Source organism: Ursus arctos, unplaced genomic scaffold (genome assembly GCF_023065955.2).
Source record: "Ursus arctos isolate Adak ecotype North America unplaced genomic scaffold, UrsArc2.0 scaffold_1, whole genome shotgun sequence".
In the NCBI taxonomy this organism is placed as follows: Eukaryota; Metazoa; Chordata; class Mammalia; order Carnivora; family Ursidae; genus Ursus; species Ursus arctos.
In genome coordinates, this window is record NW_026622763.1 from 19,505,869 (window position 1) to 19,531,071 (window position 25,203).

The window sequence follows — 25,203 nt, forward strand, 5'->3', positions numbered from 1 at the left end:
TTTATAGAATTTTAGTTCAAAAGTCAAAAGAGAAAAGGAACTACTTTGGCAGGACATTCACAAAGGCAAACATTATTTCTACAAATATTCTTTATGTTAACAATCCTACAGAATATAATACAATAAAATCATAATAAAAATGTAACTATTAACAGATTTATTTCAAATATATATATTGTCTTTTATTTGAGGCTCAGCAAGTGGTAATTCTGAAGTTCTGGAAACATGATAATTTGTATAATTCACCTATAAATGCAATGTAATAAATTACCAATATTCCAATAGATTGGTCTCTCCCAATGGCTAGAAAACAAATTTTAAAAACCCAGTAGCTATATTATGATTTATTGTTGAGGAGACACTTCAAATATTCACAACGCAAGTATTTTCAATATAAAAAATATTAAAATTATAAATTAATGTAAGAAAATAGAACTGGTCAATACTAATTTTGAGTTATATATAAAACTTGCATACTAACCAACAAAGTGGAAAGCAAAATCTGCCATTGCTGCACAAAGTAAAAGCTCACGAGCTTCAAATTAATCATTGAAAAGTTGAGAAATTTAATTTTCAACCCCAAAATCATGTTTTAAGTATATTTAAAGTATATATAAAATAGATATATTACATAAATCCTCAAAAGTACACATATTTATGTTTACTTTAAAAATATATCATAAAGGAATTTAACATAAAATATACTGTTGGGTTTTAGATAAGCAATTCATATTTAAAAATGTAAAATAAAATTCTCCACACTATTCTCTTAGTTTTAAATTATGACTTATAGATTACACTTTATTCCAAACCTCAGTATATACTAAATACATGCAAGGCTTTTTTTTCCCCCTTAATGATTAAAAAGTTGTTCTTACCCCACGTCAGTTTTATTCTGAATAACACTGATACCTTCTGGACCCAGCTCTGGGATCCATTTCTCTATTTCTTCTGTCCAAGGATATCTCAGAGATGAAGGGACCACTATTAAAAGAGGCCATTCCTCCTTATAGAAGTAAGCAATTGCAATTGCCTGGATTGTCTTTCCTAGGCCCATCTAAAATAAAAATAAATTAAAAATACATAAATACCTAAGTAGATAAATGCTGAAATATGTTGAAAGAAAATATTTATTAAATATTTACTTAAGAGTATTATCATCAAAATAATTTTCCAATGTAAAATCAATTGATTTACATAGTTAATAAAAAGCACAAGATTATGGTGACCTTTAAAATTCATTAAGCAAATTATGTTATTTTCTAACCATTTGTGACTGGACTTAGAGACAAAACAACCTGTTATTTAAAATATTAATTATATTGGACTCATATAACTTAATTTTATAAAGATGTATGTGACCATTTATAAGTTCTTCTCTTAAAACAAGGGTAAATGCCTTAACTATATATCACAATATCATGTTATTTAAAAGCTCGAATAAGCCCTAAATCATGCACATTTTATAAAAGTAAGCATAGAAAGGTTAAATTTTCTATTCAACTTAACAATTAACTGAATGCAAAACTAGTGTGAAAGTTCAGGTCTCTGGTGTTTTCCCACTTAATTGTTTTCATACTTATATCATAATGCCCCATTTCTAAGTGGTACCAGTTTAAAAGTAGTTACTAAATGAATGTTTTTAGTGATTTTGTTCCTAACAGCCAGAATATGAAGACAACCCAAATGTACTTCAACTGGTACATGGATAAAAACTGTGGTACACCCATGTAATAGAATACTATTTATCAATAAAAACGGAGCAAACTATTGCCATACACAACAACACGAGTAAGACCCAAATGCATTTTGCTAAATGAAAGAAGTCAAACTCAAAAGCCACAAACCATATGATTCCATGTTTATGTCAATACAGAAAACATATCAAAGTCGGGAAGTGGGAGGATGACAGCAGCATGAAGAAACTTTTGAGATGATAGGGCTGTTTTGTATTTTGATTGTGGTGACAATTACATGTCTGTACACATTTGTCAACTTATATAATTGTGCATTTAAAAAGGATGACTTTACCTAAGAGAGTGAAGTACACCTCAATAACACTGACTTTTTAAAAAAAAGTAGGTATGGGGGCACCTGGGTGGCTCAGTCGTTAAGCGTCTGCCTTTGGCTCAGGGCGTGATCCCAGAGTCCTGGGATCGAGCCCCACATCAGGCTCCTCTACTGGGAGCCTGCTTCCTCCTCTCCCACTCCCCCTGCCTGTGTTCCCTCTCTCGCTGGCTGTCTCTCTCTCTCTGTAAAATAAATAAAAAATAAATAAAAATCTAAAAAAAAAAAAAAAAAGTAATGATTATGAACCGTAAAGGAAAGACTAAAAGATGCAAGTCCTCCTGACTTGATGTTTCCTAGAGAAAAAAGATATAGATACCTAAGACAGTTAATTTAAAATGAGTTTTCAATGCTGAGCAAAATTAAAGAGAAGACAAAAAGGAAGTCTGCGATTTTTATCAAGTCTCCACTAAGAAAATCTTGTGTTATGTATTTTTCGTTAAACGACTGCTATTAACAATGACAAAAGAAATCCTAGAATATTCAAGCAAGCTAACATTTATATCAATCACATTTAGAAAGAGAAAACTAGTGTGAATTACTTAGGAAGATGTTGTTTTGACTGAAATAAAAGACTGCCAGATGGAGACAAGGTAAATGAAATGTAGGAAGTGACTTTGTTTCTGACCGGTGTTCAGTAAGTACTCAGACATTTGAATCCATGAGTAAATTAATGAATAAATAAAGATCAAGGTCATTAAATTCCGTGGGACAGGCAAAACCCAGGCAGAGAAAAAAACGGGAATACTGAAAAGATTTTAGTGCAATATTATCAGCTAGCATTTCAAAGTTCTGAAGCAAGTAACATTCAAAACTAGAGGCAAAGCAGGGGCGCCTGGGTGGCTGAGTTAGTTAAGCATCTGACTCTTGATTTCAGCTTAGGTCATGATTTCAGGGTTGTGAGAGTGAGCCCGAAGTTGGGCTCCGTGCTGGGTGTGGAGCCTGCTTAATATCCTCTCTCTCCTTCTGTTCCTCCCCCGCCAAAAAAGAAAAAAAAAAAAAAATAGAGCCAAAGCTAAGTCTAAAACCTTTAATGTATACAAGTGTCCATCAGTGGTTGAACCGATAAAGAAGCCATGGTATTTATATAAAATGGAGTATTATTCGGCCTTGAGAAAAAAGGAAATCCTGCCATTTCCCACAACCTGGACGGAGTGCAAGGACATTATGCTAAGTGAAATTAGCCAGACAGAGAATGATAGATACTGCATGGGATCATGTATACATAGAATCTTTGGACAAAAAGGAAGAAAGCACCAAACTGACAGTAACAGAGACTAAAAAAGTGGTTGCAGGGGTAAGAGATAGGAAGAATAGGGAGAAGGTGGTAAAAGGGTACAAACTTTCAGCTATAAGATGAATAAGGTCTGAGGACCTGACGGAAAGCATTTTGACTATAGTTGATAACACAGTGCCGTATGATTGAGGTTTGGTGGGTTGGTGGAACTAGGATGTTTTCAACAAAACAAAACAAAACAAAACAAAACGAAAAACCCAGAAAAGTATAGATATGTGAGGTGATTGATGTGTTAGATGTATAGGGGGAAACCGTTCACAATATATACATGGGTCAGGTCATCATGATGCATACTTCATAAGTCTTAAAATTTGCTTTTCTGCTATACCTCAATAAATCTAAAATTATTTTAAAAATACTGAATATGTAAGCTTTTAATATTGAAATAAGATCCATTTGCAGATAAAAATTGTTTCCTATCTAGGGTTTGAAGAATAAAATTCTGGTTGTTAGGCAGGGTTTGTTGACTGGGTAAGGGAACTTAGGAATATAGACATGCATACACACACAACCTAAATACTTAATTTCAAAATTAAATCATGTTACAGCCTAATATTCTATATCTCTTTCTAAGGAATAGCATGCAACAACAACCTTTAGGCCTACACAGCCAAATTGAAGATTTAGCTGACGGTAGTAGACCTAACCCTAAGAGAAATAAATAACTTTTACATAACTTAGTTTTATAAAACCAAACCTAAGAGCAATTATGCACAATATCTGGTATAATGACTGGTATATTTTCTTGTCCTCAAAAGCCCACCAATCCTCATAGCTGAATCCACTTAAAGTCACTAGATTCTGGGACTAATATGATTCCAAGGAAGCAGAAATGTACAAATTACAGATGCTTCTTGGCTTGGGGACACTGGTATTGCTTGCTTATACCAAACAACTATGACAAAGGAGCACAATTCCAGGAACTGAGCCATGGTCAATTCTGTGTGTGTAGACTATACACTGTGCCATAGCTATGGTTACCCGGCTTTGCTTCCTGCAGTGGGCTCATAGATCATTTTCTTAACTTCTGTTTCTCTGGAAATAGGGGTCTGCTTGCTACCCTAATTTTCTGGGAATTAGAAGTCTTTGTGCCTCAGATTCTATTACCAGATCCTCATCTTTTGCTTGCTGCTAAAGTTACTTGGTGCCTGTCTACCTAGAGTTTTGTGCACTTCATGTAGTGTGACTAAGTGTTCTCTGTGTTAACCTGCCAGGCACCTACTAATGAACCACTTAATTAAAATTTCTAATACTGTCTGCTACTGATATCAGGGACACAGGACTTCAAAAGGGATGTGTGGGAACAAAAACTGAAACAATAGGTAAGAAAAAAGTTGGGAAAAGAGAAGTTATGGATTGAGAAAAGAAGATAGAGGAACTGTCATAAATACAGGAAAGAATAAGAATAATCAAGATGTGCTGAAAAGCTAATCTCATGAGAAGTTTGAATTTATTTTTATCTTCTAGTTCCCTAATCCTGCTTTCTTATATATTTGCTATATTATACCAAATGAATAAGTTTTTAATCCCACATATGTCATTTTCAGCTCTAAAATGCACATCAGAATCTTTTAAAATATATTTTTAGATTCTTTTTAACAGATTAAATTCTCTATTGAAATTTTTTATCTATTCATTTCTGTTGTCCACCACTTCCTTGATGCTCTTGAATAAAAAAATCATTGTTATTTTAAAATCTCTTTCTGATAACACCAATATCTGATCACCTGTGGATTCTATTACCTAATTTTTCTTTTGGTACTGTTTCTCAGCATCCTTTATAATTTTGATTGTATTCCAGAAAATGATTGGTGAAGAAATTATATAAGCTTCGGATGATATCTTCCTCCAGAAGGAAATTAGGTTAAGTTTTCTTTTGGCACAAAAATTGAGTAACAGCAGATACCTCATTTCCTTTAAGTCTTGGTTTTAGGCTTTTTATGAGCAAGTTTATTTTAGATTTGCCCTTATTACTAGGGTTTGGTCTTTACTACTAGGGAATATACTTCTGGAGGTCACCACAAGCCCAGGCAGAGTATTTACCAAGATTCTTTTCCCTTGACAAGGCACAACTCTGATCTGTGTCCTCAGCACCACAATAATGCTAAAATCTCTGCCTTGTTCTTTCTCTTCCAACTATAAATTTCTGCTGGGCTTTTTGGAGTTCATCCTGTGTGTGTATACTTTTAAGACAGAGCCAATGATGTGAGGGTAATATCTATGCAGATTTCTTGGGTCTTTCTCTCAAGTTACCTTCTCTCTGGGATTCTTCTCTTCATTTCCCAATGGTATGGTGCACAGTTTGATAGCTAGACAGAGTGGTCTCTGATACAAACAGAGTGGTCTCTGATACAAACAGGTTTAAGCAGCCTGTTTCAAATATGTGCTGAAAAAACTGAAGATATAGTGATGGATCTAGGCAGCTGAAGAACAGAAAGTCAATTTGGGGAGCTATCAGTGTACTATTTCATTAAGTTTAGGAAATTCTATATATTTTTTATTGTTCCCAGCTATCTTATCACATGATTTCTTAATAACATAAAAAATCATGACTGCCTTTTAAGACCTAAACTATTAAATTTTTTTTAAAGATTTTATTTATTTATTCGACAGAGACAGAGACAGCCAGCGAGAGAGGGAACACAAGCAGGGGGAGTGGGAGAAGAAGAAGCAGGCTCATAGCAGAGGAGCCTGATGTGGGGCTCGATCCCGTAACGCCGGGATCATGCCCTGAGCCGAAGGCAGACGCCCAACCGCTGTGCCACCCAGCCGCCCCTAAACTATTAAATTTTTTAAAAGTAAGTATCAATTAAGAAACAAGGAGCCATTGTAAAAAGAAAGGTTCCCAAGTCAACGAGTCTTAAGTATAAGAAATGGAAGGATTAATTTAGCTAAGAAGGTAATGTGTTGAATATAAGAATAAACAATGGGAGCAAAGCAAAGGGTGTGATAAAGAGTCTGATTCCATTTTTAATGTTTGAATGCTGACAGCTTTTAAGCCCCATTTAGTCCTCCTTACCCTCTTGCCCTAAATCCAGGCAAGCTGATAAGAAAATGTGGGCATTACTTCCTTTAGCATCAGAGGGAAATTCAAAACAACAAAACCACAGCCCTCATGTTGAAAACCATGATCCTAGGCCAACTCCATGAACCCAATAAAAAACCAAGTCAGTCTCCTTTCCTTATTCTCTCATGTGTCTTCTTATAGGCACAATTCAGTAGAAAATAAATCTGATGGAAATCCTCAAACAAAACATGATTCAAACTAAAAGTATATGACTAAAATCTCATGCTCCCATTAAGGAAAGAGTGGATCACATAATACAGGAAAACAGTTCTAGATAAAATTTGTAAATACAAAAATAATTGCTGGGACAATATTTTTGCTATATATATAAACTTTAAAAAACTGTACCTACATTTCAAGTATTTTCCAAAGAATTAAAATAGCATAACATTCAACTATAAGACCAAAAACACACTCAAATAATGTGGGTATACAGAAGTAATTATATTCAATAGGTGGTTCAAAGCCTTTGGCTCTCACTACAAAAGAATTTGTTAAACTAAAATGGCCCAGCGTTTCAAGATGATTAAGTCTAAATCAACTACTGAGAACCAAAGGCCTAACTCAATAATGGTACAACCATCTTATGGAGATACTACATAAGACGAATTAAATAGAATACTTTAACTTCAAAGGTACATTTTATCAATGTATTCAAACTATGAATCACTATTTTATTTAGTGGAATAATTTTGGCTTTTCTAAATGTCTTATTCTACAAAATTACTAAGAGCAATTAAACAACATTGATCTTAACTGACACACAAAATTTCATTTTCAATTTTTTATATTGTGATTGCATTTATATAGCAAATGCATAAATCAGAAGATGACTTCTGATTGAGAACTTTGTTTGACTAGAAGTTTCCAATTAAAAAAATTTTTCTTTGGAAGTTTTCAGTTTTAAGGTTATAAAGCAGTTTGTAAGGATAAGGGTAAGGATGCAGGTTTATCTTTAGAGTAGGTGATCAATTTGTTCTAGAAGAGACCCCTTTAAAGAAGACTTTGAGATATGCAGACTTTAAATCTTAATGAGACTGAATTGAGTAAAGAAGCCCACATATAGAAAAGTCAGACTGAAAGACTATATTCGATTAGTTGTTACTGCTAAGAAGATGTATGGTTTACCTGAACTATTTCCATATCTTTGTAGATTAAATTATATAGGCATACCTCATTTTACTACACTTCATTTATGTAATTTTCAAATAGTGTGATTTTTTAAAACAGAAAACTTATGGAAATTTACATCAAGCAAATCTACTGATGCCATTTTTCGAACAGCATTTGCTAACATCATGTATCTGTGTCACACTTTGGTAATTCCTGCAATATTTCAAACTTTTTTTATTATAATTATATTTGATTATATAATCTAGAGTCAGGGTTCTTTCATGTTACTATTGTAATTGTTTTGGGGCACCACAAACCACACCCATAAAAGATGGCAAACTTAATTAATAAATATTGTGTGTGTTCTGACTATTCCACTGATAAGCTGTTCCCCCATCTACCTCCCTTCTCCTCAGGCCTCTCTATTTCCTGAGACACAACAATATTGAAATTAGGCCAACTAAAAACCTTACCATGGCCTCGAATTATTCATGTGAATGGAAGAGTTGCATGTCTCTCACTTTAAATCAAAAGCTAAAAATTATTAAGCTTAGTGAGGAAGGTATGTCAAAAGCTGGGCCTCTTGTACCAAACAGGTGGCCAAGTTGTGAAGACAAAGGGAACATCCTTGAAAGAAATTAAAAGTGCTATGCCAGGGAACACACGAATGATCAAAGAGCAAAAGAGTCTTATTTCTGATGTGGAGAAGGTTTCAATGGTCTGGATTGAAGAGCAGGCCAACCACTACATTCCCTTAACCAAAGCCTAATCCAGAACAAGGCCCTAACTCTCTTCAGTTCTGTAAAGGCTGAGGTGAGGAAGCTGCAGAAGAAAAGTCTGAAGCTAGCAGAGGCTGGTCAAAAGCTGTCTTCAGAACATAAAAGTGCAAGGGGAAGCCACAAGTGCTGATGTGGAAGCTGCAGCAAGTTCTCCAGAAGATCTAGCTAAGAGCATTAATGAAGGGGGCTACACTAAACAACAGATTTTCAATGTGAACGAAACAACCTTCTATTGAAAGAACATGCCATCTAGGACTTCATAGCTGGAGACGAGAAGTCAGTGCCTGGCTTGAAAGCTTCAAAGGACAGGCTGACTCTCTGGGTAAGGGCTAATACAGTGACTTTAAGTTGAATCCAGGGCTCATTTACATTCCCAAAATCCTAGGGCCTTTAAGAATTATGCTCAATCTACTCTGCCTGCATTCTACAAATGGAACAAAAAAGCCTGGATGACAGCACATCTGATTACCACATGGTTAGCTGACTATTTTAAGCCCACTCTTGAGACCTACTGCTCAGAGAAAGAGATGAATCTCAAAATATCACTGCTTATTGACAAAGCACCTGGCCCCCCAAGAGCTCTGATGGAAAGAAATGTACAATGAGATGAATGTTGCTTTCTTGTCTGTTAATACAACATCCATCTTGCAGCCCACGGATCAAGGAGTAATTCTGACACTGAAGTCTTATTATTTAAGAAAAACATCTTGTAAGGATACAGCTGTCATAGTGATACCTCTGATGAATCTGAGCAGTCAACTGAAAACATTTTGGAGACTATTCACCATTCTAGATGACATTAAGAACATTCATCGTGATTCATGGGAAGTGGTAAAAATATCAACATGAATAGGAGTTTGGAAAAAGTTGATTCCAACCCTCTTAGATGACTTTGAAAGGTTCAAGATGTTAGTGGAGGAAGTAACTGCAGATGTGGTAGAAATAGCAAGAGAACCAGAATTAGAAGTGGAGCCTGAAGATGCGATGAATTGGTATAATCTCATATAACACTTTAACAGATGAGGACTTTCTTCTTACAGACGTGGAAAGAAAGTGGCTTCTTACATGGAATCTACTTCTGGTGAAGATGCTGTGAAGATTGTCAAAGTGGCAACAAAGGATTTAGAATATTACATAAACTTGGTTGATAAGCAGTAGCCAAGTTTGAGAGGACTGAGTCCTATTTTGAAAAAAGTTCTACTTTTTACCCAGTTTATGTGGGTAAAATGCGATCTCAAACAGCATCACATGCTACAAAGAATTGTGTATTTTTAAGTTTTTATTTAAATTCTAGTTAGTTAACATACAGGGTAATATCAGTTTCAGGTGTACAATATAGTGATTCAACACTTCCATAAAACACCTGGGTATTATTTTAAGAAAATGCCACAGCCACCCCAATCTGCAGCAATTACCAACTGATCATCAACATCAAGGCAAGACCATTTGGCAGCAAAAAAATTATGACTTACTGAAAGCTCAGATGTTGGTAGAGTGGTTTGTGACAGGTCTCCCCAAAATATGCCAATTTGTCATTAAGATTATTTTGAGTTAGTAACATTAAAAAAAAACCCAAAGATTTAGGAAAAGCTTTTTACCTCCCCCACAATTACCAAAAAGAATTTAGATGGAGGATCTACTCCAGGAGGAGACCTATCACTATAGTTAACTGCATTGTAATATGTACTAGGTATGAAAGAGAGGCAGGAAAGTCTGTTATGTCTCATTGTTTCTAAATGGCCCAACCAGCATTTATTTACCAAACAGTTACTCTTTTCATCATCCTGTGAACTGCACTCCTTCCCCTTTAAGTCCAACACCTGCACCCCTTAATCTTTAGTTCAAAATGATATATATATAGTTTTAAACTGTCTTTGGAATTGCATTTCTATGTGGATCCCTAACATACATGAAATTAAATTGGATTTTCTCCTGTTAATCTGTACTTCATGTCAATTTGATCCTCAGTTTAGCCAGAAGTACCTTAAAAGGCAGAGTAAATGTCTTCCTTCCCCACAATTGTTAGCATATTGTAGCAGTATTTTAAGCTAAGGTATGTACATTTCTTTTTCAAACATAATGCTACTGCACATTTAATAGACTACACCATAGTGGAAACACAACTTTTATATGCACTAGGAAACCAAAGAGTTCATCTGACTCACTTTATTGTGGTAGTCTGGAATTGTACCTGCAGTATCTCCCAGGTATGCCTATAATTTCCTTTCCTATAGGTGATTTAGATGGTATGTTGCAAAATTATTGTTTGTTCTTAGATGTGTGTGTGCATGTGTGTGTTCATTCATGTGTTTTTGTCTTACAAAAGACTAGGAGAGAGAACAGACAATAGGGATACAGACATACAGGCCTGATATTCTCTTTACTCAAGAATGAAGAGGTGACCTGTTCAGAAATGTGTTGTCACACTTCTCTGATTGTCGACCTCTTCCTCATGGATGGGAGCAGGCTTTCTCCTGAAGGGAAAACACTGGGGTCAAATGAGGCTGGAAAGGAGGTGGTCTTCAGGGGATGATGGGATAAAACACTTCTTTATCTAAAAATAAGACACTGAGTCGAGGATGGCAGTAAAACTCAAGTAGGTCAGTACACCAAAGCACAGCTTACTGATACTGTGTGGGAGATAGCAAAAAGAGTACAGTGATGAAGCTCTGCAATGAACAGAGAGGTTAGATCTGAGCAAAAGTACTTTAAAAATAACCATTTCTACTATTAGCAGTTAATTGTTATGCTTTCAATAATGAAGTTTTATCCTTGCCAAATTTCTAGGAAAGTTTCATTAAAAGTCACAGCTTTACAAATGGGATAAAATGTTATCAACAGGTAAATCTGAGCTAAGGGTATATGGAAACTCTTTGTACTACGCATATTCGTGCAGCTCTTCTATATGAATGAAATACTTTTCAAATAAAAATCTGAGGGAAAAAAGTTACAGCTCCACAACCTGGTATCACTTGTACTGGGAGGAGGAATGAAAGGGCCGTCCTATATTTCAAAAGAAGTGGCCAAGAGGAAATGATACTGAACTATTCCAGACAGTGCTGAAAGAAGAAAAACTCAATTCTTTCAAAATTACTTTTATCAGTCAACATTAACACTCATATGAAAACCTGAAAGGCAGCACAAAAGTAATAAAAGATCAATCTCACCTGTGAGTACTGGCACAATCATTTTAAGTAGACTATTAGAATTTGGTAGACCATTCAAATTATAACAAATGATGAAGAGGAGATCAAGTCCAGGAATAAAAAGACTGTTCAACATAAGTAAGTCTGCTACTATAATTCAAAATGTTTATGGTAATCATTATATGCTAAAAAAGGCGTTATATACTAAAAAGGCTAAAAAAATCAACACTCATTCTTGATAAAAGCCCTTTATTTATTGACTATTACACCAAGAGGATAATCTCTTCACAGGAGAAAAAGTATGTGTCACAAACAAAAAGGACCTACAGTTTTTAATGGATAAAACATTCCCATTAATATCAGAAACAGTAGAAAGAAATGAGATATATAAATATTAGGACTGACAAGCAAAAAGTATATTAGTTGCAGATAATATTACCAAATACTTAGAAACCAGAAGAATCAATAGGAAAATAATTACTACTATTGGTAGTAATATTTAACTATTACATACAGAATTCAAGTAATTAGCTAGTTCCAAAATTATGATGAAAGAAGTTTGGTGCTTTGGTATTTTGGAAGGAATAATCACAACAGAACAATGAAACAGAAGAGAATATAACAACATGCCAAATACCTATGGGAACTGAAAACATGATAAAAGTGGCATTTTAAGCTACTGAAAACAATGGTTCACTCAATTAATGCTATTAGGAAAATTGGCTAATGAAGGAAATCAGAATTTGTCACTCCAAAATAAGCCTTAATGGAGTAAGGGGATTACTTTGAGGTGATTATTTTTGAGAAACAGTAAACATAGAAGAGGTTGTGAAGATGGAGCTGAAGTTATAATATTGTAGGTAAAATTTACATTTAAAAGGAAATCTTTGTTTGTCTCCTTCTCTGTACCTGCAAGAGAGCGAGGCCTGAAAACCATAAGAACTCAATATGAATGGAGAAGGGACTGACCTAAATCTGCATAACTAACCTTATCCTTGTTTACCATGGTTTTCCTGGTAACCTCCCATAACTGCCTGAACCACCATCTTTCTTTTGTGTTTAGCTGAAGATGGTATTTAAGGTGGTAGCATGGGCCATTTCAGGGAGCTTAATCATTTTACCTGGGTATCTCCACTGTGTACATGAAGTTTTCTTTTTAATAAACTTTTTAATAAACTTCTATTTATATATTTTTTGTCTTTTCTACCAGAAGACTCAGACAAGAATTCAAAGGGTAGAGGGAAAATTATATTTCCTTCCTTACAATCATATTTAGCTTTAAAGAGTCATAAGACATAGTAAAACTTGAGATACGTAACTATAATGTGAAACGTGTATGTATTATGCATTCAAACATTACCACTCTTAAGATAAAATAAATAAAATATCATGACAGAATAATACAGATTGGTGGTAAAGCTCCATAGTTCAGAAGGAGATTTTCCATATATTTTTTTCATATCTTTTTTAAAACCTGTTTTGTAAAATCAAAATCAGATGAACGAACGGTAATAAGATTCTATTCATTTTCTCCATATGTATTATGGGATTAGTGCCTGGAGGCTTTTTTGAAAGCGAAATTCCAACACAACACAAAGAGCATAATTATAGATGCTGAGGAAATGAAGAAAGAAAAGGAATAGAAAAAAAAAAGTAGCCTAAACTTTTGGTTTTGATCTAGGTTCTTTTTTTTTCTTTTTTGAGGGGGGAGGGGCAGAGGGAGAGGAAGAGACAATCTTAAGAAGGCTCCATACCCAGCGGGTGGGCCCAACAGGGGGCCAATCTCACAAGCCCTGAGATCAAGACCTGAGCCAAAATTAAGAGTCAGATGCTTAACCCACTGAGCCACCCAGTTGCCTCTTGAACTAGGTTCTTAAAATCTAACATACATATGAATGACTCGCTAGTTAAAAATTCAGGCTTCCAGGCACCAACTCCCCAAACTGTAATTTAAAGAAACAAGACTTTTTTTTTTGTCTGCACATTTTTTTCAATTTTCAATTTATTTTTATTTCTTTTTTAAACTGGACTTTTAAAATAATGACTCCTAAAGTGATTCTTGGTGGACGACTCTCGGGATGTATTTTGAGAATAACTACTCTAAAGAGTAAACTTTGGGATAAAAAAATCTTAAAGAGTATTTTGCTTAATTTTTAGCTATTTTATTCTCAAGATTTAAAAAAAAGGGTGAAACCGGAATTGACACAGGATTTCGTTTTTGAACATATTAATTTCTATATAACTTTGTTCCATAAGTGATCTTAAATTACAGTTTGAAGCAGTACCATAAACAGTGCTTTCTACTGCTAAAAAGTAAACAATAGGCCCAAAATGATGTCACTTAGAATAAGACCCCAAGTTAGTAAAATTAGACTTAATACCTCATCTAACAGCAGTTTCAACTTCCCCCCAAAATGCAGTCTTAACAGGTCAGTGAGGAATTTTATGATCAATGCCAATGAGCCTTCACACAGGCACTCTCCATTCAGCAAAGGAAGATGAGGTAATCTGCATGATAAGATCCTCAACCCTTCCCCCTAAAGAAAAGAGACTTTGCCTGGAATAATCTATTCTTTCCTTTTGCTTATAAATTTCTAGCATCTAGCCTTCCCTATAAAAATCTTTCATTTTGTACAACTCTTTGGAGCTTCCCTCTACTTCTAGATGGCATGCTGTCCGATTCATGAATTGTTTAATAAAGCCAATCAGATCTTTAAATTTACTCTGTTGAATTTTGTCTAACACTACTTCGCTATTTAGTACACAGAATAACTTCAACAAAAACAGAATTCTGCTTCTACCTTCACAATCTATTTAGATGAACTAACAATTTAACAGAAAAAGAAATTTCAGCAACTTAATAAAGGCTCAAAAAGGGAATCTAATTTGCATGTTGCTTTATCTGTTATTTCAGAGAGTCAATTAAAGGACGATATTTAAGAGGTTATGATGAAAACTTAACTATTTAAAAACTGGAAGAATAAATAATTTACATCACTAAAATATCTAGTTATGATGAACACAAAGAAATCAAACATAAAGCATTCATAAATGGAAGCAAAATGTGTGGAAAAATACAAAATTATCCATGTGTTATGATAACACTATAAACATGCTGTTCAGAAATGGAAACAAAAGCGTCTCTCAAAAGCATATGAAAACAAGGACTAGGAAACAAAGGACAGGAGCTTGGGAAGATGGTGAAATGGAAGCAAAATGTGTGGAAAAATACAAAATTACCCATGTGTTATAATAACACTGTAAATATGCTGTTCAGAAATGGAAACAAAAGAGTCTCTCAAAAGCATATGAAAATAAGTACTAAGGAACAAAGGACAGGAGCTTGGGAAGATGGTGGAGTAGAAGGACCCTAAGATCACCATGTGCCATGTTTACAACTAGATATCTCATCCACTTCTGAGACAATAAATCGGAGAGTCATCTGAATACTGGCAGAGCAAACTGCACAACTAAATAAAGAGAAGAAGCTGCATCTGAAAGGTTAGGACAGTCAGAAAGGCGGTGGGAGGCTGCCCGCTGGAAGGAGGAAGCTTCATGCACAGAGAGGGCAGAGAAAAGGGCCCCCATATCAGGGAGCACACACATTTAAGACTAATCCCCATAACATTTGGCTTCAAAAGACAGAGGGTTTGAATTCCATGAGTTTGGGTTTTTAAAAATTAATTAACTAATTAATTAATTAAGAGACCGAGAGAGCCTGTGAGCAAGGGTATGGGAGGCTCAAAGGGAGAGGAAGAGAGAGAATCCTAAGCAGGCTCCACACCCAGCTCAGAGCCCAATGCCAGGATCGATCTCACAACTCTGAGAACATGACCTGAGCCAAAATCAAGAGTCAGACACTTAAGCAACTCAGCCACTCAAGTGGCCCTGAATTCTAAGTTTGTAAAACCAATGTGACTTGGAGCCTGTAACTTTAAAAGTTAGCTGACTCAGCACTGGAGGAGGTGGGAAGGCAAGTGATAGCCAGGTCGATGCCCTTAAAGAGACAACAGCCTACACTGAGAGCTAACATAAAAACTGCAGTTTACACAGTGCCAGGGGCCAATGGGAGACCGATCTGTTCATTCTGATTTCAAAGCATGTTGGGAGTCTTCAAAAACAAAGGAGCTGGAAGGTGCCATTTTCCTCTCCTGCACCCCAGCATAAACACAGAGCTACCTCCAAAATGTAGGGCTGCACAGACACTAGATACCTAACCTGTCAGCAGTGCCCCATGGCCATGAGTTCTCCTGAGGACTTGCCTGCCCCAAGTCTGCTAACCTCAGCCCTGGGCTCAGGGTAAATTTGTTAAAGCTGTGCATTTGCCCACCAAGCCACCAGGAGCACAGCAACCACCTGGTTCCACCTTTACCTGCCAGGCCGTGTGCCCCAGCCATCATAACACACAGTGCCGAGTGCCCAGCTTTGTACCTGGCCATTCTGGCCCACAGCACCCCGCTTCACCAATGCTTTGGGGGATCTGAAGGACTAGTGGCTCAATGCAAATTTTGCTGCAGCAATGTTCTCAAGTTCCCCGGTGGACACGTCCCCTATAAGCTTTCCTATCTGGGTCTCACTAATAGCACAGTGACCAAGAGCAGGCCAAAACAGGAAGAGACCCAGTGCAGATAACTACACTGAAAGGAAAAATGACTCAGATACAACAGTAGGGTGTAAGTGACACATATAGGATACTGTGCTGAACTGCTAGATTATGCTGTAAAGGGAACACTACACTGAAGAGCAACCTAAGAGCTTTTCTTCATAAAGTCACTACTCTCAAGAGCAGAAGACACACCAAATTTCCTTAAGACACAGAAAGAGACACAGACAGGCAGACAAAATGAGGAGACAGAGAAATTCATCCCAAAGAAAAGGACAAGGCCACAGTCAGAGATCTAAGCAAAACATATATAAGTAACATGACTAATAGAGAATTTAAAGCAATGATCATAAGGATACTCACTGAACTTGAGAAAAGAGTGGAAGACATGAGTGAGACCCTTAATTCAAAGATAAGGAATAACACAGAAGAGATGAAGGGTGTAATAAGCAAAAAGAGAAACACACTTGATAGAATGAATGCAGGATAGAAGAAGCAGAGGAACGAATTAGCAACCTAGAAGACAGAATAATGGAAAGTAAGCAAGCTGAACAAAACAGAGAAAAGAATGATGCAAAACGAAAACAGACTTAGGGAACTCAGTGACTCCATCAAATGTAGCAACATTCATATTACAGCAGTCCCTGAAGGAGAAGAGAGAGAAAAGGCGGTGGGAAATTTATCTGAAGAAACAATATCTGAATATTTCCCTAATCTGGGGAAGGAAACACATATCCAGATCTAGGAAGCAAAGAGAACTCCCATCAAAATCAACAAAAGCAGATCCACACCAAGACATATTGAATTAAATTGGTGAGATACAGTGATAAAGAAAAAATGTTAAAAACAGCAAGACAAAAGAAGTCAGTACTTACAAGGGAAAACCCAGAAGGCAATCAGGAGATTTTTCAACAGAAACTTTGAAAGCCAAAGGGGACTGGCATGATATAGTCAAAGTGCTGAGTGGGAAAAATCTGCAGGAAAGAATACTCTATCCGGCAAGGCTATCATTCAGGATAGAAGAAGCGACAAAGAGTTTCCCAGACAAAAACTAAAGGAGTTCATGACCCATGACCACTAAACCAGCTCTTCAAGAAATACTACAGAGGACTCATTGTGTGGAAAGGAGAGTCTAAAAGTGACAGCACATAGGTAGCAAACATAAAACCAGAACAAAAAAATTCTGTAAAAAAAAAAAAAAAAAAAGAGTTAAGGACTCACACACACACAAAAGGATATAATACAGAATAATGTACAAAATGTGGAGAGGAGGGGCGCCTGGGTGGCACAGCGGTTAAGTGTCTGCCTTCGGCTGAGGGCCTGATTCTGGCGTTATGGGATCAAACCCCACATCAGGCTCCTCCACTATGAGCCTGCTTCTTCCTCTCCCACTCCCCCTGCTTGTGTTCCCTCTCTCGCTGGCTGTCTCTATCTCTGTCAAATAAATAAATAAAATCTTTAAAAAAAATGTGGAGAGGAGAGGAGAGAATGGAATGAAACTTAAATAACTATCATCTTAATATAGACTTCTATATGCACAAGAAATTATATACAAACTTACTGGTAACTATATATCAAAACCACTACAAAATATGCAAAGAATAAAGAGAAAGAAATTAAAATATATCCCTAAAGAAAGACAGCAAAATATGAAAAAAAGAATAAGAGAAAATCTTCAGAAACAACCAGAAAACAAGTAATAAAAATGGCAATAAATAGAAAGCTATCAATAATTACTTTGTTTGTAAAAGGACTAAACCCTCCAACCAAAAGAGACAGGGAGACAGAATTGATTAAAAAAAAAAAAGAAGACCCATCTATATGCTGCCTATAAGAGACTCATTTTAGACCTAAAGACACCTGCAGATTGAAAGTGAGGGGAAGGACAAACTATATGTTTCAAATGGGTGTCAAAAGAAAGCCAGATTAGTGGTATTTACAGGGACAAAGAACTTTAAAACAAAGACTGTAACAAGAGACAAAGAAGGAAACTATATAATAATAAAGGGGACCACCCAAATATATACATATAAGCAAAAATTCTCAACAAAACATTGGCAAACTGAATTCAACAATACGTTAAAAAAAAATCACTCACCGTGATCAAGTGGGATTTATTCCCAGGATGCAAGGTGGTCCAATATTTGCAAAACAACCAATGTGATACATCACATCAAAAAGAGAAAAGTAAGAACCATATGATCCTTTCAATAGATGCAGAAAAAGCATTTGAGAAAGCATAACATCCACTCATGATAAAAAAACCTCCACGAAGAAAGGTCAAAGGGAACACACCTCAACATAATAAAAGCCATATATGAAAAATCCACAGCTGACATCATCCTTAGTGGGGGAAAAACTGAGAGCTTTTCCCATAAGGTCAGGAACAAGACAAAGATGTCCACTCTCACCATTTTTATCACATAGTACTGGAAGTCCTAGCCATAGCAATCAGACAACAAAAAGAAATCAAAGCCATACAAATCAGTAAGGAAGAAGTAAAACTGTCACTATTTGCAAATGATGTGATATTATATAGAAAAAACCCAAAGACTCCACCAAAAAACTGGTAGAACTGATAAACGAATTCAGTTAAGTCTCAGGATACAAAATCAATGTACAGATATCTGTCGCATTTTTTTTTTCATTCTTTTTTGTTAAGATATCTCTACGCTCAGTGTGGAGCTCAAACTCAGAACTCAAGATCAAAGTCCCATCCTCTTCTGATTGAGACAGCCAGTACCCCATCTGTTGCATTTCTATATAACAATGATGAAACAGCTGAAAGAGAAATGAAGGGAACAATCCCATTTACAATTCCACCCAAAATAATAAGATACCTAGGAATAAACCTAACCAACGAGTTTAAAGACCTGTACTCTGAAAACTATAAAACACTGATAAAAGAAACAGAGGACACAGAGAAACGTTAAGACATTCCATGCTCATGAACTGAAGAACAAAGATTCTTAAAATCTCTAAACTATCCAAAGCAATCTACATATTTAATGCAATGCCTATCAAAATATCAACAGCATCTGTCGCAGAACTAGAACAAACAATCCTAAAATTTTATGAAAATACAGAAGACCCCTAGTGAAAGCAATCTTGAAAAAGAAAAGCAAAGCTGAAGGCATCACGATTCTGGATTTCAAGTTAAGTTACAAAGCTGTAGTAATCAAGAGCATAGTACCGGCACAAAAACAGACACAATAAATAGACACATAGATCAATGGAACAGAATAGAAAATCCAGAAATAAACCACCATCCTATGATCAATTAATCTTCAACAAAGAGAGAAAGAATATTCAATGGGAAAAGGAAAGTCACTTGGACAAATGTTGTTGGGAAATCTAAACAGTAACATGCAAAAGAATGAAAGTAAACCACTTTCTTACACCATACACAAAAATAAACTCAAAGTGGATTAAGGACCTAAATGTGAAACCTGAAACCATAAAAACACTAGAAGAGAAAACAGGCAATAACTACTTTGATATCGGCCATAGCAATTTCTCTTAGATATGCCTCCTGAAGTAAGGGAAACAAAAGCAAAAATCAACTACAGTGACTATATCAAAATAAAAAAGCTTCCGCATAGCAAAGGAAAACAATCAGCAAACTAAGATGCATCCTATGGAATGGGAGAGGATATTTACCAATGACGTATTGGATAAGGGATTAGTATCCAAAGTTATAAAGAACTTATACAAATTCAACACCTAAAAAACAAACAATCCAATTAAAATCGGGCAGAAGACATGAACAGACATTTCTCCAAAGAAGACAAATAGATGGCCAACAGACACATGAAAAGATGCGGGGGACGCTTGGGTCGCTTAGTCAGTTAAATGTCCAACTTTTGATTTCGGCAAAGGTCATGATCTCAGGGTCATGAGATGAAGCCCCACACTGGGCTCCATGCTGGGTGTGGAGCCTGCTAAAGATTCCCTCTCTCCCTCTCCCTCTACTCCCCCACCTTGCTCACTAAAAAATAAAACATTAAAATGGATGCCCAATATCATTCATCATCAGGGAAATGCAAATCAAACTACAGTGAAATACCAACTTGCACTTATTAGAAGGGCTAAAACAAAAAAGACAAAAATCAACAAATGTTGGCTAGGACATAGAGAAAAAGGCACCCTCTTACACTGCTGTTGGGAATGAAAACTGGTGTAGTCACTGTGTAAAACAGTATGGAGTTTCCTCAAAAAGTTAAAAATGGAATTACCCCATGATCTAGCAATTGCACACTGAGTATTCATCCAAAAGATACAAGAACACTAATTCAAAGGGACACATGCAACCCTATGTTTATTGCAGCATTCTTTACAACAGCCAAATTATGTAAGCAGCCCAAAGGTCCATAGATAGATGAATGGATAAAGAAAATGTGTATACACACATGCACACGTGTGCGTGCACACACACATACACACGTGGGAATATTATTCAGCCATGGAAAGAATGAAATCCTGGGGTGCCTGGGTGGACAGTGAACATCTGCACTTGGCAAGCCTGATTACTGCTACTGATGATCAGAGATAAAATCAAGTTAAGATTTTATAAAAGGTAAGATGAATCAATCCCTTGCTTAGCACTGTAAATGACTACAGTGGAATATTCTGTATCCTTTCTTATATGGCAACACTGTTATTAATTTTAAGATAACATGAGAATTAAGAATAAAGGATCTCATGTTGAAATTTAGATTAGAATATTAAAATCATATTTTCTTCAGTTATATGACACATAAAAATTGTGGTAGAAGTAAATAAATAAGGCTACCACTTATTTGAGACATGAGGAAAATTCTTTCAAAATAAGGAATCAAATGTATATCAATGAAAAGCAAATCAATCACAGCTTCAGAGACAAAATTTTTACAAGGTTATTACAGTGTTCTCTGTTAAAAAATACTTGTATTAATCCGTCAGTTCATGTGTTGACATATAGCAATCACTTTAGAACCATGAGAAAGAACTTGATATCTAAATCCAGTAATTTTTTGAAGATATTCTTTAAGTAATGTCAGAAATTCAGTACTCAGATTCTGAACTGAGACCCTTTCAAGATGAGTTTTATATATATAACAAAGGAAGTAAAAAAGAAGCCTTCTTAAGAAAAGTTTTTTTTTTTTTAAAGAAAAGTAAGAACTCACTTAAATGGTCATATAAAATGAAAAGGAAACATGCAAAAAGAAACAAAATGCTAATCACATCTTCCACCAGTTGCCAAAATGCCACTATTGACTAAAAATGGATCCTTAATGAGTTGGGTAGATAAGCTTTCATCAGTTAAAAAGTAAAAGACGGCCAACAAAGACTCAGATTGGGCTGGAGTATTACAGCGGAGATGGTAACAAGAATGTAAATCAAATAAGGCTGCAAAATGAATTTGTCATTTTAGAAAAAGACATGGAATCTTACCAAAAGTTAAAATTGCTGTTTAAATTTGCTTAGGCTGTAAAGAAAAATCCTGGGCTACTAAGGAATAAAAAAGAGAAAACCATTAATATTTTATTAATTAAAAATAAATTTTTATATGTTTAGAGAATATTTAGAGAGTTTTGTGTGTGTGTGTGTGTGTGTGTGTGTGTGTGTGTCCCCAAAAGAAACCACCCCATATCAAGATTGATACCTTTGGGTCCAAATATGTAATTTTCTTCCCTATGGCAGAATCTGTATAGATTGCTTCCATATTAGATAAAGTTACAGATAATTTCTCCTACAATGCAATGTCACATGAACCCCAGGGACGTATTATAGAAAGGTGAAATATATTTAGTTCCTGACATGTTTATTGGATAGGGATGCCCCTTGCTTTCCCAATATAAGTAAATATCTTATTGGATATCTTGTATGTTCTTTCTTCTTCTTTGTCTTCTACTAGAACTAATAATGGCTCCAAATTTCTTAAATCAATGTATGTATAAAAAAGGCTTGAAAGTGAATACCCTGTCAATTATTAGTTAAGGAATTCAGTTTTAATCCATGAAAAGAAATGAGATATGTCAAAATTATGGCATCATACGCTAGTCACAGTCCTCATTTATTAAATATTATCCATGTCAAAATAAAAAATTGACTCTGCTTTTGTAGAACCAGTTGAGTAGAGAAAATATAATAAATTGAAACTATAGAAAACTTAATGAAAATGTTATCTAAGAAAATCTTCCTAAAAAATAAATTCGAATTACGTTTAGAATCAAAATAAATGTCACTTGCAAAGTATTAATGACTATAACAATAACCACAAATAAAGGTCAATTTATATGAGGGTAATTCATATATATTTTCTAAGATTTTATTTATTTATTTGACAGAGATAGACAGCCAGCGAGAGAGGGAACACAAGCAGGGGGAGTGGGAGAGGAAGAAGCAGGCTCCCAGCGTAGGAGCCTGATGTGGGACTCGATCCCAGAATGCCGGGATCACGCGCTGAGCTGAAGGCAGACGCCTAACGACTGCGCTACCCAGGCGCCCCAGGACAATTCATATTTTAAGATCTAACAAGACTTGATTTTTAAATTACTGAAGTACTAGTGATATTAAAGTGATATTAAAGAGTTCATTAAATTCATAGTTGTTAATACAATGTAATAAACTAATAAGTTACAGAAAATAACAAAATGTCAAAACATTAGAATAAAAAAGTACTAAGTTTTAGGAATAAATGTTAGAATAAAAACAGTAAGATAACCAACACAATCAATGATACATTTTGAAATAAACTAAAATATGGATTTTACATAAAAATGTATTAAAAGATGACAAGAATATTCAGCTAATGTTATTTATTCATTTCTGCTTTCTAATATTATTATAGTATTATAAGTAATACTATTTATCATTAATAACCTCAGTACTAATATTAATAAAAAGAAAAGAATCATTTCATTTGATGTGGTATTAAAAAGAAAACCACAAACCCCAAATGGCTTCATTAGGGGTTAGGGCCCCAAGTCAGTAAACTAAGATTTAATGCAAAACCTAAGATTTAATATCTAATAGTTTCTATACCCCATTAAATGTCACCTTCAACCAGTCAACATGGGAATTTACTGGTCAGCATTAAGAAATTTACTCATAGACCCCTCCTATTCCCCTTAGGAGAACAACCCTTCCTAAAAGAATGAATTCTTTACTAATAATTTCCTTCTTTCCACTCCCTTTCTACCTTTAACCACCTTTGTTTTTCTGTAGCCCTCTGGAGCTCCCCTCTACTTGCTAGATGGGATGCCACCTGATTCATCAATCAATTAATAAAGCCAATTGGATCCTGAAAATTTACTCAGTTGAATTTTTGTTATTTAACAGATTTGGTGGCAGCAGTGGGATCTGAAGTGAATTACGGAACATTTGGAGACAATGAGAAACACAGGCATTGTACCCTGCAAAGCCTCTGACTACACTGTCTTTGTTGCCATTTGCAGGGGCCGTGGGTAAATTCTCTTGGCTCAGAGCTCTACTTTTTATTTTGCATTCAAGAACCTGATTGAATTGGATTTCCTTGAAGGACAGGTCTGTTTGAGAGGGCAGATGGTTTGCCTAGAGCCCAAATGAACTGGCCTATTTGCCCAGATTCAAGCCCCTACCTTTTCAGACCACAGTTCCCCAGGTAGAAGACCCTTGCAAGTGCCAAATGAATTTTTGTGATGTGCATCGGATTTTGTGGCCAGGATGCAGTAACTTCTCTTGGTTACTACCAATACATTAAGGTGTGCAAGTGCATTTGTCTTGCTTTGTGTAGATAAAGGCTATCGCTAATAGGTATCTCAAAGGCCTATAAGCTGCAAAAACTGATGAGCCTTGGCTGAGCGTTTAGAGGCTGCTTGAGTGCATGACACCTCAAGAAGATTCCTGTGATAAAGTTGGTCACAGAATAGGTTAAATTAACACTAGTTCACCCACCAACTCAAGAAAACTTCTGTGCAACAAAGTACACTGTAAAACATGCACAATCCCCAACCCAGCAGCACATCTTTTTTAATCTTAGCTCGACTCCAAGAAATCCAAAGGCTTAGGGAATGGGATCCTTCTGAAGAGTCAAGCACAACACCTTGCGGCACATCTGCTTATTTTATGTCTAAGAACTGTAGTCCCGGAAGTTACAGATATCTAGCAGAAACAGCAAAATTTTAATAAGCTGGTCTTCTGCCCTAAGGAACTTGGGTTGGTAACTATCAGGTTGTGGGGGGGAGGCAAAATAAGGCCAGACAGAAAAGTGGGTTAATTCCATTTGCAGCCAGGGTCCTACCAAACTGATGTGAACCCTCAGGAGAATTACAACTTAGAAATACAATGGCCATAATGGGGAGCATCCCAATTAGATAAGATCATTTAAGAAGTGCCTAGGAAAGTGAGGGTCCCTAAATTAAACAGAATGGGATACCTGTTTTAATTAGCAAGCAGAAGCCTCCAAAAGGTTCCAAAATTCCAAAGTAGTTTCATTTATAGATTCATTTCAAAAGGCTAACAGAAAATTAAAGAAGAGATATCTAAAAGACAAACATAACTCCTGCTTCCCTCTTTCCTCCTTTGAGTACTCATTCTACTAATCCTCTGTCTCGATTGTTTTTCCACTCTGAAAAGACTACACAACTATAAACAAAATGTGGACAAGTTAATGGACTTACAGACATCCCCATCTCTACCTTCAAACGAGGGCCCCCATATGGGCCCCTCCCAGAGTTGATGAAACTGAGGAGTTTTCTGGTTAACTGCTCTGTTCTTACCTTAAACAACCAATTGGAAACTCTGGTAGGTACCTTAGCTTGCAGAGGGGATCCTGGAAAAACCAGCAATTGGTTAAAATTCTTAATAGTATCAGTTCTTTCCCAATCTCTGTAGTTCCCAGGTGAGAGAGGAAAATAAAATTTCACATTGTCCTGTCCTTTCTAAATCCAAGCCCATTGGTCATTGATCTTTCTCTCCCAGAGATCAATAGTTATTGTCTTCTTCCTTGTTTAGTTTTGCATAACTGGGTTTGACTTTCTGCAGATTCAGGTTGTTTGTTCTTTCTTTTGGCTATCACTGGGAGGAATTCCGTATCAGGTGATGGTAGTATCCTTTCAGCGTCTTTGGGGATCCCTCTTACACCAAAGTGGGGGTTATTCAATACTGCC

General features: G+C 35.8%; 1 protein-coding gene across 2 annotated transcripts in view; it reads right to left on the reverse strand.

Annotated features, from left to right (window-relative positions):
• The window catches only part of ZRANB3 (zinc finger RANBP2-type containing 3), a 302,241-nt gene that overhangs the window by 138,700 nt on the left and 138,338 nt on the right, over window positions 1-25,203 (reverse strand). For both annotated transcript variants that reach the window (XR_008960724.1, XM_026510087.4), the window contains exon 4: window positions 879-1,057. Coding sequence is in view for 1 of the 2 variants with exons in the window: in XM_026510087.4 (XP_026365872.2) it covers window positions 879-1,057 (179 nt within the window). In the remaining variant the exon portion in view is untranslated. The remainder of the gene's footprint in view (window positions 1-878; window positions 1,058-25,203) is intronic.